This window comes from Antechinus flavipes, chromosome 3, assembly GCF_016432865.1.
Source record: "Antechinus flavipes isolate AdamAnt ecotype Samford, QLD, Australia chromosome 3, AdamAnt_v2, whole genome shotgun sequence".
Lineage (NCBI taxonomy): Eukaryota > Metazoa > Chordata > Mammalia > Dasyuromorphia > Dasyuridae > Antechinus > Antechinus flavipes.
The window spans coordinates 10,753,199-10,772,409 of NC_067400.1; the positions used below are offsets into that span (position 1 = coordinate 10,753,199).

The 19,211-nt window shown below is 40.2% G+C and overlaps 1 protein-coding gene across 1 annotated transcript; it reads left to right on the forward strand.

Moving 5' to 3' along the window:
* LOC127558386 (fetuin-B-like) lies at positions 1-9,915 on the forward strand. Its single transcript, XM_051991767.1, has 7 exons — positions 1-228; positions 4,135-4,245; positions 4,737-4,824; positions 6,060-6,229; positions 6,799-6,900; positions 7,562-7,645; positions 9,357-9,915. The coding sequence occupies exons 1-7, from the start codon at positions 1-3 to the stop codon at positions 9,699-9,701; spliced, it is 1,128 nt and encodes a 375-aa protein (XP_051847727.1). The 3' UTR covers positions 9,702-9,915.
* Positions 9,916-19,211: the final 9,296 nt, after the last annotated feature.

The window sequence follows — 19,211 nt, forward strand, 5'->3', positions numbered from 1 at the left end:
ATGATCCTCATTCTCTCCCTGGGCCTCTTGATCCTGCTGCACGGTGCCTCGAGTACATCTCCCCCAGGTCAGATCCTCCAGACTCATCCTCTCCTCCTGGAGCCCAGCTGCAATGACTCTCGAGTGTTGTCTATGGCGGGCTTTGCTTTGGAAAAGATCAATGAGGACCGGAAGGAAGGCTACATCTTCAGACTCAATCGAGTGGCTGATGTCCGAGAACATCATCAGGTAAAAAATGATGTTCACTAGGGAGTGGGGATGGCGGGATGTGGGAACAGTATGGATCCTTGTCCATCTGCTCACACTGTTACAACCAAATAACTTATCTTCCCTGAAATGGCCGTCCATCTCCTACTTCCCACCATGATCTTTCCCAGCTTATCTCCCATGTCTGCCATGTACTACTTGCTCAGCTTTTGCCTCTTTGGCTTTCTTCAAGGCTCAGTTCAGCTGTTAATTAGGGTAGATGGTGATGAGCCTTTGCAGATACTCTTAATCCTTCCCCTTTTTGTTTTCATTGTTAGTCCAGACTTGTGATTCCATTGAAGTGGTTGGGGACCTCCCTTCATCCAGGCAGATTAGCAAATCCTAGTCTTAGGAAGTCTCCTAGAGACCCTAAGATTTAAGGTGACTTGTCCCAGACTGCACAGACCATATTCCACAAAGAAAAGACTCAATACTGGGTCATCCTTACCATTCAGGTCATTAGTCCTTTCTTTAGCCCCCACACCATGTTGTTTCTGGAGCTGATAATCATTTCTCTGCTTATATGTTGCATCCCAAGGAGAATGTAAGTTTTTTTCTCTTCTTTTTCATTAAATGTATTTAGTATTTTATTTTCCCTCAGTTACATATAAAAATAATTTTAGCATTCATTTTTAAAACCTTTGAGTTCCATTTTCTCTCCCTTGCTCCCTCCTCACCCCATTCATTCTCCTTCATTGAGAAAACAAATAATTTGGTATAGGTTATACATGTATTGTCAAGCAAAACATTTCCATAATAGTCATGTTGTAAAAGAAAACATGGACCCCCCAAACTTTTAAGAAAAGTAAAGAAACTAAAAAGGTATATTTTCAGATATCATCAGTTCTTTTTCTGTATATGGATAGCATTTTTTTCTCATAAATCCTTCAGAATTGTTTTGGATCATTGTATTGCTGAGAATAGATAAGCCATTCATGGCTGATCATCTTATAAGATTGCTGTTACATTGAACACAGTCCATTTCATTTTGCATCAACTCATGAAAATCTCTCCAGTTTTTCTGAGGGCATTCTTCTCATCATTTCTCATAGCACAATAGTATTCTGTCATAATCACATACACAATTGATTCATTCTTCAATTGATGAACATCTGCTCTATTTCTAATTCTTTGCCACCAGAAAAAAAAACAAACTACTTAAAATATTTTTGTAGATATGATTTCTTTTCCTGTTTGTTTTTCTCTCTTTTTGTATACAAACTTAGTAATAGCATTTCTAGATCAAGGGTGTGCATGGTTTTATAGTCCTTTGAACATAGTTCCAACCTGCTCTACAGAATAATGGAATCAGTTCACAACTCCACCAACCATGTATATAATGGCTTGTTTTCCCCACATCTCCTCCATCATTTGTCATTTTCCTTTTCTGTTCGATTAGCCAGTGTGATAGGTATGAAAAAATAACTTCTTCACAATTGTTTTAATTTTCATTTCTTCTAGCAATAGACAGAGCATTTTTTCCATTTGATTACTTCATCTGAAAACTGTTCATAACTTTTGAACATTTGTCAATTGAGGAATGATTCTTATTTTTATAAAATTCACTCAGTTCTCTATGTTTGAGAAATGAGGTCTTTAATGCAGAAGTTTGCTTCAATTTTTTTCATAGTTACTATTGCTAAATGTATTTGCCTCCTATCCTATCCTGTTGCACACACATTTATTCTCTCCTCTCTCTCCTTTCACCCTGTCCCACCTCAAAAGTATTTTGCTTTTGTCTATCCTTCCCCAACCTGTTTTCCTTTTTGTCATCATACTCCCTTATCCCCTTCCCTTCCTGCTTTCCTGTAGGGTTAAGTATAGCTCTATATCCAGCATCTTTTATGTGAGATAATTTATCCCATTCCATCTCCCCCTTTCCCTTTCTCCCATCCCTTAATTTTACTTTATTTTATTTTTTAGATATTAACTCTTCATATTCAACTCACACTTGTGCCCTCTGTCTATATATACTCTTAACTGCCATTAATAAGGAGAAAATTCTTATGAGTTACAAGTATTACCTTGCCAAGTAAGACTATAAACTGATTAACCTGATTAATTCCTTTATTTTCCTTTCCTGTTTACCTATTGATACTCTTGAGTCTTGAATTTGAATATCAAATTTTCTATTTAGCTTTGCTCTTTTCTTCAAGGACATTTGAAAGTCCTTTATTTCACTGAAAAGCCATTTCCTCCAAGAATTGTACTCAGTTTTGCTGGGTAGTTGATTCTTGATTGCAATCCTTGCTTCTTTGCCTTCTAAATATCATATTCCAAACTGTCTGATCCTTTAATGCAGAAGCTGCTAACACTTGTGTTATCCTGACTGTAGCTGTATAATACTTCAATTATTTCTTTCTGACTGCTTGCAATATTTTCTCCTTGACTTGGAACTCTGGAACAAGCTCTGGAATTAGGATAAAATATTCCTAGGAATTTAGTTTTGGGATCACTTTTGGGAAGTGATTAGTGGATTATCCATTATATAATCTGGTTCTAGAATATCAGAGTAGGTTTTTTTTTTTGGATAATTTCTTGAAGATGATGATCTGGGCTCTTTTTTTGATCATGGCTTTCAGGCAGTCCAATAATTCTTAAACTATCTCTCCTGTATCTATTTTTCAGGTCAGTTTTTTTCCATGAGATATTTTGCATTGTCTTCTATTTTTCATTCTTTTGTTTTTGCTTTATTGTTTCTTGATTTCTCATAATGTCATTTGCTTCCTTTTGCTCAATTCTGATTTTTAAGGAATTATCTTCTTCTTTTGTATCTCCTTTTCCATTTGGCTAATTCTATTTTTTAAACATAGCCTTTTCTTTTCTCCTCTAGTTGCATATCAAGAAGATTTTTAGCATTCATTTTAGCAGAGTTTTGAGTTCCAAATTTTCTTCCCTCCTTCTCTCTTCTGAAAATGGTAAGCAATTTGATATAGTTAATTCACCAAGTAAACATATTTTCATATTAGTCACAATTGTGAAAGAAGAAACAGATGAAAAGAAAACAACTGAAGAAAGAATGAAGTGAAAACAACATGCTTCAGTCTGCATTCAGAGTCTACCAGTTGTTTATCTGGATAGCATTTTCCTTTGTGAGTCCTTTATATTTGTCTTAAATCACCGTGCTGTTGAGAAGAACTGAGTCCATTATAGCTGATCATTACACAATGTTGGTGATACTGTGCACAATGTTTTCCTGGTGCTGATTATTTCACTTTGTATCAATTTGTACAAGTCTTTCCAGGTTTTTTCTGAAATGTGCTTTGCTCATCATTGCTCATCAGTTCTTACATCTCACAATAGATTCCATTACATTCATACATCCCAGCTTATTCAGCCATTCCCTAATTGGTGCCATCATGAAAAGTGATGCTATAACTATTTTTGCACTTGTAAATCTTTTTCCATTTTTATGATCTCACTGGGATAGAAACCTAGTAGAGGCATTGCTGGGTCAAAAGGTACAAGCAATTTGGTTGGCCTTTGGGCAAAGTGGGTATGCCCCTAATTGGGGCCCCTAGTGTTTTTCTTATAAAGTTCTTTATTAGTTTTTCAAGATTTTCTTGATTTTCACTCTCATTTCTCTTCTTAATTCACTTTCTAAGGGTAGATTAAGCCTCTCAGACTCCTCCTTGGCTTAATTTGGTGAGGATCGTGGGTGGGAAGTCTTCTTGGGCAATGGTGGCCAATGCCAGGGCTATCTCCTTACTGAATATGACTGGAATCATCCTTCCCAATCTATCCCATTCTCAATTGCTCCATGGAATGAAACTTGAGGGTTTTACAACTTTCTTTCATTCCCAGATCCCAGCTCTCCAGATCCTGGCACAATATTGCCTGCCATGGGCGAGCCATGCATAAAACATCTCTTATTTCCCCTCCTCACAGGCAGGTTCAGGCTCCGTGTACTACCTCACTCTTGATGTAGTAGATACGAATTGTCACGTGCTCAGCAAGAAGAACTGGAAGGATTGTGAGATTGGGAAGTTCTTCAAATCAGTAAGTGTTTATTCTCAATGAATTCAGAGAGAGGAAGGGGAGAGGGGCCAAAAGGAAATGAGTCCTTGAGTTTGTTTAGTTCTAAAAAGCCTCGTGCTCTTGCAGAGAAAGCTGATTTGGTGAGTTTTACTACTCACTTGCTATATGACTTGAATAAATCTATTTCTTTGGCCCTCAGTTTTCTCATCTGTAAAATGGATGGATGGGCTCCAAGGTCGCTTCCACTTTTGGAAATATTTCCCTTTTCACTTCGATGCATGCCAGTGGAATCCCATTGTTTCACAGTATATTCGACCCTCGTTCCAAATAATTGAAAAATGCTCCATAATGATTTCTTTCAGTATGGAAAAAGTCTCCCTCCAGATCCTGCATTCTCATTAGGTTCCCCATTATCATGGGGGGCATCTTGGGATAAAATTGTGGAATGAAATAGGGACACCATCTTGTTTTCTCAGCAACTATAACGTGTTAACTAATGTGTTTGACCCTAGATTTATGGCCAGTGCAAAGCCATATTTTATAGTAACTTGCCAAGAAGAATTCTCTACTTACCTGCCTATAATTGCACCATTCGTCCAGGTGAGGTATTTTTCCTTTGATTGGTCCATTGAATTTGTTTTCAAGTTTTATTGATTTTAATGCTACAAATCATTTCCTAAAAAACAAAAACAAAATTCTCCTTCCCTATATATGCTATGGTTCATCTTCCATTCAGCAGCCTAACGGATATTCTAAAGCATAGATCATGTTATTCCCCTCTTCAACAAACTCCTTTTACCTTCCTTATTCTTTTTACCTCTTAGATCAAAGCTCTATTTGACTCAGAAAGACCTCCATAACCTGGTACCTTCCTACTTTTCCCATCTTCTCTCACCTCCATATGTCATTGTCTCCCCTCTGCTCCTTGTACAGGACACGCCTAATTTCATATCTGGCTCTCTCTCCCTCTTCTCCCAGGCTCCCGGCTTCCTTGATTTCCTCCTAGTTCCAGCTCAGCTTTCTCCTTCTGCAGGAAGATTTTTCTGGAGTCCTCTTGATCTTAGTTCCTCTCTCTGGGATTATCTTCAATTCATCTTGTACTTATTTTATCTGTGCATGGTTGTTTGCACGTTGTCTTCCCTTAGTAGATGGTGAAAGCCTGAGGATGAGGGACAATGTTCTTCCTCTGTATTCCCAGGGTTCATCACGGTGCTACCACACAGTAGGCACTTAATTAATTCTTGTTGGCTTGATTTGAACCACAGCATTTGTCTAATTTGAAGGGCAGTGCCTCAGTCCAGCAGATAAAAGGTTCATGATCAGCCCCCTAACTTTAAGCAAAGCTCCTAACCTACTGAGACTGACAAACCTAGGCCATTCTCATTGATTTGTTAAATGCAAATGTTAAGCTTTTCATTAATTCACATAAAATTTATCTTACCCAGTTCACTGGCCTGGAAGTTCCTCCTGGATTCTGACTGTCCACCCCCAGAATTCATCATCCTTCCAGACTTTAGATCCTCTGAAAAGACTGGATGAGCATTCCCTCTTCACCTTTACCTTCATCTTTGATCAAAATCTTAATGTCTCTATCAAATCCTCAGCAGAGCAGAAGGTCCCTGAGGGTACCTGCAGTATCTGGGAAGCAGGAATTTTACTTCTGGGGATTTTGCTTGAACTCAGTGACTTGTTTTGTGCATAACAGGCTTCTTGAAAAAAGAACTTAGTGTGTTGAAAATTCCCCAGCTACCTTATGTAGTATAATAACATGATGTGCAACTGTGATTTTAAGAGCACAAAGAAGTTTATTTTTTCCCTATTTGCTTAAAAATCAGTTTCCAGAAGAGAACTTGCCACATTGTGCCCCGATTGCCCTGTGTACATCACCAACTTCTCAGATCCAAGGATTTTTCAAACTGTTAGTGAATTTCTGGAAAAAATCAACAAGGAGACTACAGTGGGGAAGAAATTTCATCTCTTCAAAGTCACCAAAGTTCTTACTTATGTAAGTTGGAGACTGTTCCCTAGTCCTGTTTATCTACTACCCTATGGTTAGAGGAAAGATCTCTTTCCTCTCCTCTCCTCTCCTCTCCTCTCCTCTCCTCTCCTCTCCTCTCCTCTCCTCTCCTCTCCTCTCCTCTCCTCTCCTCTCCTCTCCTCTCCTCTCCTCTCCTCTCCTCTTCTCTCCTCTCCTCTCGTCTCCTCTTCTCTCCTCTCCTCTCCTCTCTTCTTCTCTTTGTCTCTCTCTCTCTCTCTCTCTCTCTCTCTCTCTCTCTCTCTCTCTCTCTCTCTCTCTCTCTCTCTCTCTGTCCCATGATTATCTATTATCTTAGGCCATCTTGCAATATGGATTGTGAGGAATTAACCTTTCTCTGACACAGGGAAGGGGAATCTCCAGGCTTGGGGTTTTCATTTACATAATCAGCTTCAGGTCTACAGAAGTTGAAAGCTGATGTAACCGTTCCCTGCTTGGGTTCTACAAGATAATAATCATCTCCCCTCCTGACTCATCCCCATTCCCCTGCCTCTCTACACCTTCTCTTTCCCTTGCCTCCTTCCTCTTCCTCCCTCCAGTGGGTCATGGGCCCTTCCTACTCCGTGGAATTCTTAGTCACCGAGTCGCCCTGCAACGAGTCACTGCCTGACCAATGTCTTCAGCCACCTGCTGATGCCCAGGTAAGCTCCTGGCCAAGGATTATGGTTCTTCTCCCCCAGGGGTTTTAGAACAAAATTGGCTAAATCAATAAGAAAAGATCTTTTAAATGAGTTTGGGGCCCTCCATTACCTGGTATTATTTGCTGGGATGTTCTCTAAGGTTGAAAAGGTAATTGAGCCTCCACCAGAGCTTTAATGAAGTGCTTACTGTGTACCAGCCTCTGAGCTCAGATCCAGAAGCACAAATGGCAGTGGAACCAAAGTTAGTGCCTGTCCTCAGAGAAGCTTTTGCCCCAGTGGGGGAGGACAACAGAGAAGGAGGTTGGGGGGGGGGAGGCAGAGAAGGAAGGCCCTGGGATCCGGGACTCTGCACAGGCTGGGCTCGTGGCTGGAGTGGGCTCCCTCCTTGGGAAGGATCAGGCAGTGAAAGAGAGAACCTCAAGGGGCATTGGGTACTTCCAGTTCCAAAGGATCATGGCTTTGGGAGGAAAGGGTTGGGGGTCATCCCAGAGAAGCTCTAGAAGGAGATTCAGTAGGGTAGCTGGGAGAAAAATGAGGAGCACTGGTCTCTCTGAGAGGGTTGGGAAGCCTCCTGGGAAGGGCTAGCAAGAGCAGAAGAGAGCCCCTCTTCACTGTGGGCAACAGCTCTCCCTAACAATCACCTATTTTCCCCCTTTTCCAGCCCGTAGGGATTTGCGCAGGTTCTGTAAATCGCAAGGCCCTCCCAAAATATGTCTTTGGGACGTGTGAATTCTTCCAAAGCCAGGTATTGTTCAGTCCAGTTGTGTGCGCTATCCCCCAACAGTAGGGAGATGGCCACCTACCCTCCCTTGCTCCTGTTGCCCACTCCTTCCCCCTTCCCTTCTTTGCTGAAGGGGAGACAGTTCCAGCTAGGGCTCCCCAGTTGGATCCCCTGCCCACTCTTCCCAGTGGACAGCGAGCAACCTTTCCCCACCCAAGTGGAGAGTGAAAGTCTTGCCCCCACATTCATGGCTAGTGGACGCCCTGCCCCCACCCAGGTGAACAGCAGGTGCCCTGCCCCTGACGTTTTCAGCCAAAGGAACACTAGGCTAGCCCATTTGTGCTGATCCTGCTCCTGCCATTGCCTAACTTGGTGTCCTCCTTGGGCAGGGAATTTACTCTCTCAGCCTCCGTTTCCTACTGGGCGAGACAAAGATCTAAATCCTCGCTCATCCTCCCTCCCTGCAGGATCCAGTCAGAGCCAGGGCTGTCCTACAGCTCGTATGTGGGGCTCTCCTTCTCCCTGTGATGGAGGGATTAGGGGACCGTGGGTCTGGGGGCTCCAGGGGAATTTTGTCTAGAAGGAATTCTGGGGGAGGAAACTCTCTCTAACAAGACAGAGCAGCACCTGTTTGCAGCTGACTGACTGAATGGGAGTTTCCTGACAGTCCCAGAGTATTTTGACTGTCCTAGACTGTCCTGACTATCTGGAAATCTCCTGACTGTCTTAGAGTATCTTGACTGTCCCAGAGGGTCCTGACTTCCCAAACTGTCCTGACTGTCTGGGAGTGTCCTGACTATCTGGGGGTCTCCTAACTCTCCTAGAGTGTCCTGATGGTCCCAGAGGGTCCTGACTGTCCTAGACTGTCCTGACTGTCTGGGAGTGCCTGAGTGTCTGAGTGGCTGAGACCACTGAGAGTTCAGAGGCTTGCTCAGGAGCGTGGAGCCAGTATGTGAGGGACCCAGACTGTTCTGCTTCTGGGATTGGTCGGCTCTCTATCCACGACACCGTGGATGCCTTTTAGAATATTGCTGCCCCCAAAGATCAAGTGAGGGACTTGACCATGGTCACATGGCTAGTAGGGTCAGGGCAGAATTGGAGTCCAGGGCTCTCCTGAATCCATGCTCAGCCCTCAGCCACTGACTACAGCTCTGAGTGCCTGGGTGGATCCCACATTTCCAGAAGGTGCTAAGTGTTGCTAGGTCCTTTATATAGCTGGGCTCTTTCACCCTTCCCAGTACCTTGGACAGCGGTGGCCGCTCAGAGAACTCTCTGGCATTGCATTTCCCATGTGGGAGGAAAGTCCCTCGGGAAGGGACTGCAGAGTTGTCCTGCTGGGAACCATCAGCTTAGAGAAGGTCACTCTCCCTCTCCCCTACATTTGGCATGAGAAAAGACTTTTTATCTTTCAGTTTTCAAAGCCTTTTTTTATTGGGGATCTCTGAAAGTCACACTCTTGAAATCTTTCTTTGAGAGAGCTAAGTAGGGGCAGTAGGTGGTGCAGTGGATAGAGCACCAGCCCTGAAGTCAGGAAGACCTGAGATCAAATCTTCTCTCAGACACTTAACACTTCCTGGCTGTATGACCCTGGGCAAGTCACTTAGCCCCAAATGACTCAGCTAAAATGTTAAAATGAAGAGGGAGGTGGGGAGCACTTAGTAGGTTGGTGGAAAGAATGGGTCTAGGGAGGCTCTGGTGGTGAGCTGTGTGTGTTTGAAGGTGTCCCTCTTTTCAGCCAACTTCAGCCCCTGAGAGCTATTCTCCAGAGCACCAGGTTCCCCAGAAAATGGCCTCCTCCACGGATGCACCCCCACTGGAGGGACCAAAGGGATCTGTCCAGTTTTTGCCTGACCCGTCTGTAGGGAAGATTGAAGATGACAAGGAAAAGAAACCTAACGTGACCTTCCCTGCACATGTCAGCTTGACAACAGAGCCCCTGGGAGAGGTCCTACACCTACCATCCCATTTCCTGCTGGAAAAAGAGGAGCTGCCCATTGTGCTTCCTTTCCCAGAAGGATCAAGATCAAATGAGTGTCCAGGACCTGCTGAGCACCCTAATTCTCTGATTCTTCCACCATGAATGTCAATTTCCCTCTGTCTCTGTCTCTGTCTCTGTCTCTCTCTCTCTCTCTCTCTCTTTTTCTCTCTCCCTCTCTCTCTCTCACACACACACACACACACACACCTCGTGTCATGCTTGGGATAGTGAAATGGAGGGAAAAGAGAGAGTATCTGGTATCCCACAATTCCATGCTGAGTATAATAAAGTTTTTCCTTTTTTGTTCTCCCTTTAATTTGAAATTATTTTGCTAAACTTTCTGATCATGATGAATTAACATTACAAATACTTACTGGGTGTGTCCATTAAGTTCAGAGCATTAATTGGACAGTGGGGTGTGGGATACAAGGAGATATAAGACATAGATCCTGACCTCGATGAGCTCATACCTTAGGAGGAGGGGGGTCACTTAAATTTTGCTTCCATAAACCACAGATATTTTCTTTTTTTTTTTTAATTTTTTATTTAATAATTACTTTATATTGACACTCGTTTCTGTTCTGATTTTTTTTCCCCTCCCTCCCTCCACCCCCTCCCCTAGATGGCAAGCAGTCCTTTATATGTTGGATATGTTGCAGTATATCCTAGATACAATATATGTTTGCAGAACCGAACAGTTCTCTTGTTGCATAGAGAGAATTGGATTCAGAAGGTAGAAATAACCCGGGAAGAAAAACAAAAATGCAGATAGTTCACATTCGTTTCCCAACCACAGATATTTTCAATGAGAATATTCCGGCCAATGATTCAGTTCTCAACCCACCCACATTTTTCCATCTTGCATTGCATAGTCAGCGTCCTCCTGACAATACTCAATAGTCTCCATGCTTGGAGGACTTCTTCCAAGGATCTGAATGTCTTGTTCCAAAGATCCAAATGTCACCTGGGTCCCATTTTGTACCTCTTGGTTAATGCTCTCCCTCATTTCCCTAGATCTTTTCTTCCAATTGTGCATTGTGTTGACAAAGCTCTTTGTAATTCTTCCCACAGCTTCTTGCAGTAATACCCATCTGTCCATTTACACCTACCTAGACTTGGCTGTTGCTCTTTGGCTGAACTGTAACTAAAATTCTTTGGAGTAGAAGTCACAACCATACAGCCTCATGGGAACAACACTGGAGCCCAGAGGAAAGGCTTTCTTTCAAGGAGAAAGAACAGGGTACATTCAAATGGTTGAAAAATCCCCAAATGCAATCCCATTTTCCCATTTGGGAAAGAGAGGTCCAGATAATAGCCAGTAGGTCAATGAGTGTTTATCAAGTCCTTACTGTACACTCAGGCACTGTGCCAAATGCTTACATATAAAAAAAAGGTGGAAACATGGCCACTGCTCTCAAGAAGCTGACAGTCTAATGGGGGAAGTGACATGTCTATAATTATGTACAAATTGGCTATGAATAGTATAAAAATAAGAGAAGCAGTAGAGGGAAGGCACTAGAACTAATGGAGTCAGAAGACAGTTTAATGGAGTCAGGAGAGGGATGAGTAGTGCAGCACAGCTGGATTGTGGAGTGTGGAGAGCAAAGAAAGGGAAGAAGCCAGGAAAGGTGGGGTCAGCTTGGGAAGCACTTTCCAAAACAAAGAGGATATTTTGCTTGGTCCTGGGAGTCAGAGCTGACTGACATGGTGAGAGATACGAATGTAAAAAGCTAGAAATGAAGAGCACAGGGTTCAAGATTCAGGAGACACCTCAAGGTAGTAGCCAACTCCTCAAATGGGCCAATAGAATGGTCAGTGATGGAGGAAGACCCTGGATCAGCCACTGAGACTTGAGGGCAAAGGAAGGGTCTGAGTGGAGCTCAAAGGGGATAGCCTGGGCAGTGATGCACTCACACAGTCAGGCAGCACAAAGGCAGAAACTCAAATCCTAATCAAACTCATCTGCAATCAGTGGGAGAGGCCAAGAATCTATCAGGCACTGATTTCCCTGTAACATTGGCACAACACACAAAACATCACCCTGGCTGAGATTATTTGATGATCGATTGGTCAATGTTGTAAAAAGAGCCATCCTTGACACTCCAAGTATGGAGCAGTTTTACTCTCCTATTGCCCAATCAGCGAATTGTTTAAATTGGATGTTTCTTTCTTTTTTTAAAAAATATTTTATTTTATTTTATTTAATAATAACTTTATATTGACAGAATCCATGCCAGGGTAATTTTTTTTACATTATCCCTTGCACTCATTTCTGTTCCGATTTTTCCCCTCCCTCCCTCCACCCCCTCCCCTAGATGGCAAGCAGTCTTATATATGTTAGATATGTTGCAAAATATCCTAGATACAATATATGTTTGCAGAACTGAACAGTTCTCTTGTTGCACAGGGAGAATTGGATTCAGAAGGTAAAAATAACCCGGGAAGAAAAACAAAAATGCAGATAGTTCACATTCGTTTCCCAGTGTTTTTTCTTTGGGTGTAGCTGTTTCTGTCCATCATTTATCAATTAAAACTCAGTTAGGTCTCTTTGTCAAAGAAATCCACCTCCATCAGAATACATCCTCATACAATATCGTTGTCGAAGTGTATAATGATCTCCTGGTTCTGCTCATTTCCCTTAGCATCAGTTCATGTAAGTCTCGCCAAGCCTCTCTGTATTCATCCTGCTGGTCATTTCTTACAGAACAATAATATTCCATAACATTCATATACCACAATTTACCCAGCCATTCTCCAATTGATGGGCATCCATTCATTTTCCAGTTTCTAGCTACTAAACAGGGTTGCCACAAACATTTTGGCACATACAGGTCGCTTTCCCTTCTTTAGTATTTCTTTGGGATATAAGCCCAATAGAAACACTGCTGGATCAAAGGGTATGCACAATTTGATAACTTTTTGGGCATAATTCCAGATTGCTCTCCAGAATGGTTGGATTCATTCACAACTCCACCAACAATGCATCAGTGTCCCAGTTTTCCTGCATCCCCTCCAACATTCATCATTATTTTTTCCTGTCATCTTAGCCAATCTGACAGGTGTGTAGTGGTATCTCACAGTTGTCTTAATTTGCATTTCTCTGGTCAATAATGATTTGGAACACTCTTTCATATGAGTGGTAATAGTTTCAATTTCATCCTCTGAAAATTGTCTGTTCATATCCTTTGACCATTTATCAATTGGAGAATGGCTTGATTTCTTCTAAATTTGAGTCAGTTCTCTATATATTTTGGAAATGAGGCCTTTATCAGAACCTTTAACTGTGAAAATGTTTTCCCAGTTTGTTGCTTCCCTTCTAATCTTGTTTGCATTAGTTTTGTTTGTACAAAGGCTTTTTAATTTGATGTAATCAAAATTTTCTATTTTGTGATCAGTAATGATCTCTAGTTCATCTTTGGTCACAAATTTCTTTCTCCTCCACAAGTCTGAGAGATAAACTATCCTATGTTCCTCTAATTTATTTATAATCTCGTTCTTTATGCCTAGGTCATGGACCCATTTTGATCTTATCTTGGTATATGGTGTTAAGTGTGGGTCCATGCCTAATTTCTGCCATACTAATTTCCAGTTATCCCAGCAGTTTTTATCAAATAATGAATTCTTATCCCAAAAGTTAGGATCTTTGGGTTTGCTATACACCAGATTGCTATAGTTGACAATTCTGTCTTGTGAACCTAACCTTTTCCACTGATCCACTAATCTATTTCTTAGCCAATACCAAATGGTTTTGGTGACTGCTGCTTTATAATATAATTTTAGATCAGGTATAGCTAGGCTACCTTCATTTGATTTTTTTCATTAATTCCCTTGAGATTCTCGACTTTTTATTGTTCCATATGAATTTTGTTGTTATTTTTTCTAGATCATTAAAATATTTTCTTGGAAGTCTGATTGGTATAGCACTAAATAAATAGATTAGTTTAGGGAGTATTGTCATCTTTATTATATTCGCTCGGCCTATCCAAGAGCACTTAATATTTTTCCAATTATTTAAGTCTGACTTTATTTGTGTGGAGACTTTTTTGTAATTTTGCTCATATAATTCCTGACTTTCCTTTGGTAGATAGATTCCCAAATATTTTATGCTATCAACAGTTATTCTGAATGGAATTTCTCTTTGTATCTCTTGCTGTTGGGTTTTGTTGGTGATGTATAAAAATGCTGAGGATTTATGGGGATTTATTTTCTATCCAGCTACTTTGCTAAAATTATGAATTATTTCTAATAGCTTTTTAGTAGAATCTCTGAGGTTCTCTAGGTATACCATCATATCATCTGCAAAGAGTGATGGTTTGGTTTCCTCATTGCCTACTCTAATTCCTTTAATATCTTTCTTGACTCTTATTGCCGAGGCTAGTGTTTCTAATACGATATTAAATAATAATGGTGATAGTGGGCAACCTTGCTTCATTCCAGATCTTACTGGGATAGGTTCCAGTTTTTCCCCATTGCATATGATGCTTACTGATGGTTTTAAATATATACTCCTGACTATTTTAAGGAAAAGTCCATTTATTCCTATGCTCTCAAGTGTTTTTTATTAGGAATGGGTGTTCGATTTTATCAAATGCTTTTTCTGCATCTATTGAGATGATCATATGGTTTTTGTTTGTTTGGTTATTGATATAGTCAATTATGCTAATAGTTTTCCTAATATTGAACCATCCCTGCATTCCTGGTATAAATCCTACTTGGTCATAGTGTATTATCCTGGGGATGATTTTCTGTAATCTTTTTGCTAATATTTTATTTAAGATTTTAGCATCAATATTCATTAGGGAGATTGATCTATAATTTTCTTTCTCTGTTTTCAGCCCACCTGATTTAGGTATCAGTACCATGTCTGTGTCATAAAAAGAGTTTGGTAGGACTCCCTCAATCCCTATTTTTTCAAATAGTTTATTTAGCATTGAAGTTAATTGCTCTTTAAATGTATGATAGAATTCACATGTAAATCCATCTGGTCCTGGGGATTTTTTTTTAGGGAGTTGATTGATAGTTTGTTCTATTTCTTTTTCTGAGATGGGACTGTTTAGGATATTTACTTCTTCCTCTGTTAGTTTGGGCAAGCTATATATTTGGAGGTATTCTTCTATTTCATTTAAGTTGTCGAATTTATTGGCATAAAGTTGGGCAAAGTAACTTCTAGTTATTGCTCTAATTTCCTCTTCGTTAGTGGCGAGTTCTCCCTTTTCATTTTTAAGACTAACAATTTGATTTTCCTCTTTCCTTTTTTTAATCAGATTTACTAAGGGTTTGTCTATTTTGTTGGTTTTTTCATAGAACCAACTCTTAGTTTTATTAATTAATTCAATAGTTTTTTTTTTTTACTTTCAATTTTATTGAGCTCTCCTTTTATTTTTAGAATTTCAAGTTTAGTGTTTGACTGGGGGTTTTAAATTTGTTCCTTTTCTAGCATTTTTAGTTGCAAGCCCAATTCATTGACCTTCTCTTTCTCTATTTTATACAAATAGGCCTCTAGAGATATGAAATTTCCCCTTATTACCGCTTTGGCTGCATCCCATACATTTTGGTATGATGTCTCATTATTATCGTTTTCTTGGGTGAAGTTATTAATTATGTCTATGATTTGCTGTTTCACCCAATCATTCTTTAGCATGAGATTATTTAGTTTCCAATTATTTTTTGGTCTACTTCCCCCTGGCTTTTTGTTGAATGTAATTTTCATTGCATCATGGTCTGAAAAGGATGCATTTACTATTTTTGCCTTACTGCATTTGAGTTTGAGGTCAATTGGATGTTTCAAACTGGATATCCCAAGGATGTCTCAAATGTGATATGTCTAAAACAGAACTCATGATCTTTCTTCCCATTTCTGTCAAAATTTTCCCATTTCTGTCAAAAGCACCACGATCATTCCAGTCTAATAATCAATAGAGGGAAGGCACTAGAATTCATCAGGGTTGGGAAAGATTTTCTGTGAGATTTTAGATGAGGAAGAAAGAGAGAGAAAATAAATGCTTAAATAAAAAAAGGCTTTTTTATTTTTAAAGAAAGACACAAAGTCAAAAGACACATTGTGTCTTTTCAAATTTTCCCATTTCTGTCAAAAGCACCATAAGCATTACAGTTTCCAAGTTTGTGGCTTCAGCATTACCTTGGATTCTTCCCCTTCTTTCAATCAGTTCCCAACACTGACTGTCTTTATCTTTCTTCTTCTCAAGCAACTATCTCCTTAGTCCAGGCCCCTATTGATTCTTGCCTGGATGCAAGACCTCCCTATAGTCTCCCCATGTCATGTGTCTTCTCACTCCAGTCCATGGTCTTGCTGCTGCCACAGTCATTTTTTAAAGCTCAGTACCGCCCCACTCAAGTAACTGTAAGGACTTCATTTGACCTCTAGGTCTTTAGAGTCCTTGTTGACCTATTTTCAATTGATCTTTCCAAATTTCCTGCATTCTGCGATGCAAGGCTTCTCTGTTCCTTTCCATAAGGTACTGTCTCCCATCTCCATATTTTTATGCCTACTGTCCTCACACCTAGAACTCCCTCCCTTCCTCCATCTTGTCTCACAAAGTCCACTCTTCCTGAGATCCAACTCAAGCAACATTTTCTGCAAGCAGCTTTCACTGATGTCCTAAATTGCCAGTGACCTCCTTCCCAAACTACCTTGTGTTTAATGACATGTCTTTTCCAAATTTACCTTATGTTGTATACATTTAAAAAAATGTTTATTGACTCCTTCAACAAGGGAAGAGGGGTGGTTTCATTCTTGTTTTTGGATCCCCGCTGCCCAACAACATGTCATAGCATTCAAAAAGCTCTTCACTAGTACCTGTTAATTGAAAGATTAGTAGGGGTGTTTGGGATAATCTTCCTGATTGGTCTTCCTGATGCTGAGTGCGACTTTCTATCCACTTCTCCATTTTCTTTCTCCTCCAATAACTTTTTCTTCTCTTATTGCCAAAGCTAACATTTCTAATATAATATTGAATAGTAATGGTGATAATGGGCAACACTGTTTTACCCCGATCTTATTGGGAATGCTTCTAGCTTCATAATCTTTTTCTAAAGCTTTTAAGGCTGCTTCACACACATGCACTACTTAGTAATTCTTTGTGTATAATTCCAAATTGCTTTCCAGAGTGGTAGAATCCATTCTCAGGTTCACTAAGCATGCATCACTGTTCCCGTTTTTTCATATCTTTCCCCAACTCTAAACATTTACCACTTTCTTTTTTGTTATTTTTGCCAATCTGAGTGATGTGAGGCAGAACATCAGAAGTGCTTTAAATTCCACTTCCTTATTCTTAACTCAGAACTTTTTTTCATATATCTACAGACAGCTTGGATTTCTTCTTTTATGACTGATTACTCAAGCATGATAATTGTGGAAATGTGTAGAGGTGAATTGTACTTGTTTAATATATTGGATTACTTGCTGTGTAGGGGAGTGCCTGGGGAGAAGAGAGAGAGAAAAAAAATTGAAACACAAGGTGTGGCACAAGTGAATGCTGCAAATTATCTGTACATATGTTTTGAAAATAAAAATCTGTCAAAAAATTAAAAAAAAGAATAGGCAAGGAGGAAATAAAACTACCTACTCATTGCAAAAAAAGCAAAATAACAAAAAACAAAAACATGACTGCTCATATCCTTAGACAGTCATGTTTTTGGTTTTTTGTTATTTTGCTTTTTTGCAAAGATATATGAAGAAATGACTCATTAATAAGAGCTATGCTTCAATTGATAATTGGTTTAAGGATATGAGCCAATTATCAATTGAAGCATAGCTCTTATTAACGAGTCATTTCTTCATATATCTTAGACACGAGACCTTATCAGAGAAATTTGCTGTAGGGATTTTTCCCCTAATCAGGCAATTCCCTTTTAATCTTAGTAGTAGTAGAAGAAGCAGAAAGAAAAAGAGGAAGAGAAGGAAAAGGAGTGGAAAAGAGGAGGAAGATGAGAAAAAAGTGGAGGAAGAGAAGGAAGAGGAGGAGAAGTAAGGTAGAGGAGAAGAGGAGGGAAAAAAGGAAGAGGAGTGTGTGTTTGCATTCTCATCTTAAACCTGCTCAAATATCATTTTGTAGAAAAAGAAGAATTGCTTGTGAGCAGGAAGCCTAGTTCTATATTGTAAGACAGGTCATGGAAAACACTTTACATCAAATGCCAATTGTTTAGCTTGGCACTAAAACCCTTCACCATGTGAACCCAATAACTTTTCAGGCTTAAGTGATGTTCTAACCAAACTTCTCTCTTTGCTTCTGCCCATGCCTTCCTCTGGATCTTTGCAGAAGCTGTCCCCATGCTTGAATGTTCTCCCCCTCACCTCCACAATTTAGTATCCTCAGCTTTCTTTAAGGCTTAGCTCATGGGTCCACCCTAATGGTGGGGGAGGGAATAGAGAAAGGGAATAAGTACCTACTATGTGCCAGACACTGTGGTAAATCCTTCACAGTTATCTCACTTGATCTTCACAATCCTGTGTGGGAGGTGCTATCATAATCCCCATTTTGCACTTGAGGAAACTGAAGCAAACAGAGATTAAGTGACTTGCTAGCTGGTTCTTCCTGGCTCTGGGTGCACTATTTGTGCTTTTATCTCTCCTTTCTATTTTCCTATTTAACAGCTGCTAGTATGTTCCTCAAAAAATGCTATATTTATTTCAATATGTATATGGCAACACCAATCAAATCTAAATCTTTTGAAGGTAAATTTCCCAATTCTTGGCTCATGGTAAGACCTCCATGATTGGTGGCTGAAATGAATTGGGTCAGATGCCTTTGTGAGACCCTCTCTCTTTTTCTCTCCAATTTCAAGAGCCTGTCCTCAAACTCTTAAACTCCTTCCTGTCACAGGCATAGGAAAGGGCATGACTATCCCCACTTTGATGAAATAAAGTGGGTCCTGGGTTCCTTAATGGAAGGCTGGAGATCCCTCCTGGTCTGAACCCTGAACTCATACAGACCTCCAAAGATCTCTTCTGTTAAAAAAATATTTTAATATAGATGGGTGATGATAGCTAGAGAATCAAGATATCAGATATTGAACACCTACTATGCTCTAGGTACCATGCTAGGTGTTAGGGATACAAAACCCAAACTGAAACTTTTCCATTGCTCATTGGGGTTTGTTCTCAATTAGCCCACAATTCCTGAAAACCTTTCATTTAATTCCATTTTTCAAGTATAGTCAAAAACCTACTATGTGCCAGGTACTGGAGATGGAAATAGAAGGAATAAAGCAATTTCTGTTTTGAATCCACCCTTTGAGAGTTTGTATGTTTCTCTTAGACAAGGTGGCTTCCTACTTTCGAATTTCCTGAGTTCCCATATGGCACAGAGGTCATTTCCTTTTCTCTAGAAGGATACTGTAGCTTGGTTGGGATGCATAGTTCAGGAAGGACATTGATAATCTAGAAAGTATTCAGAGGTTGGTAATCAGCACGGTGAAAGGCCTATTTCATAAGAGGATTATCTAAAAATCCTGCAAATGTTAAGCTTGGAGGAGCAAAGGTTCAGGAGATGTTCTGTGTCACCACATAGAAACATGGTGCCTCACCAGATCCTGCCACTAAGCACAAGAGTTCCATTCCCTTAGTTAGTAACTTGGACATTCTATTCAGAG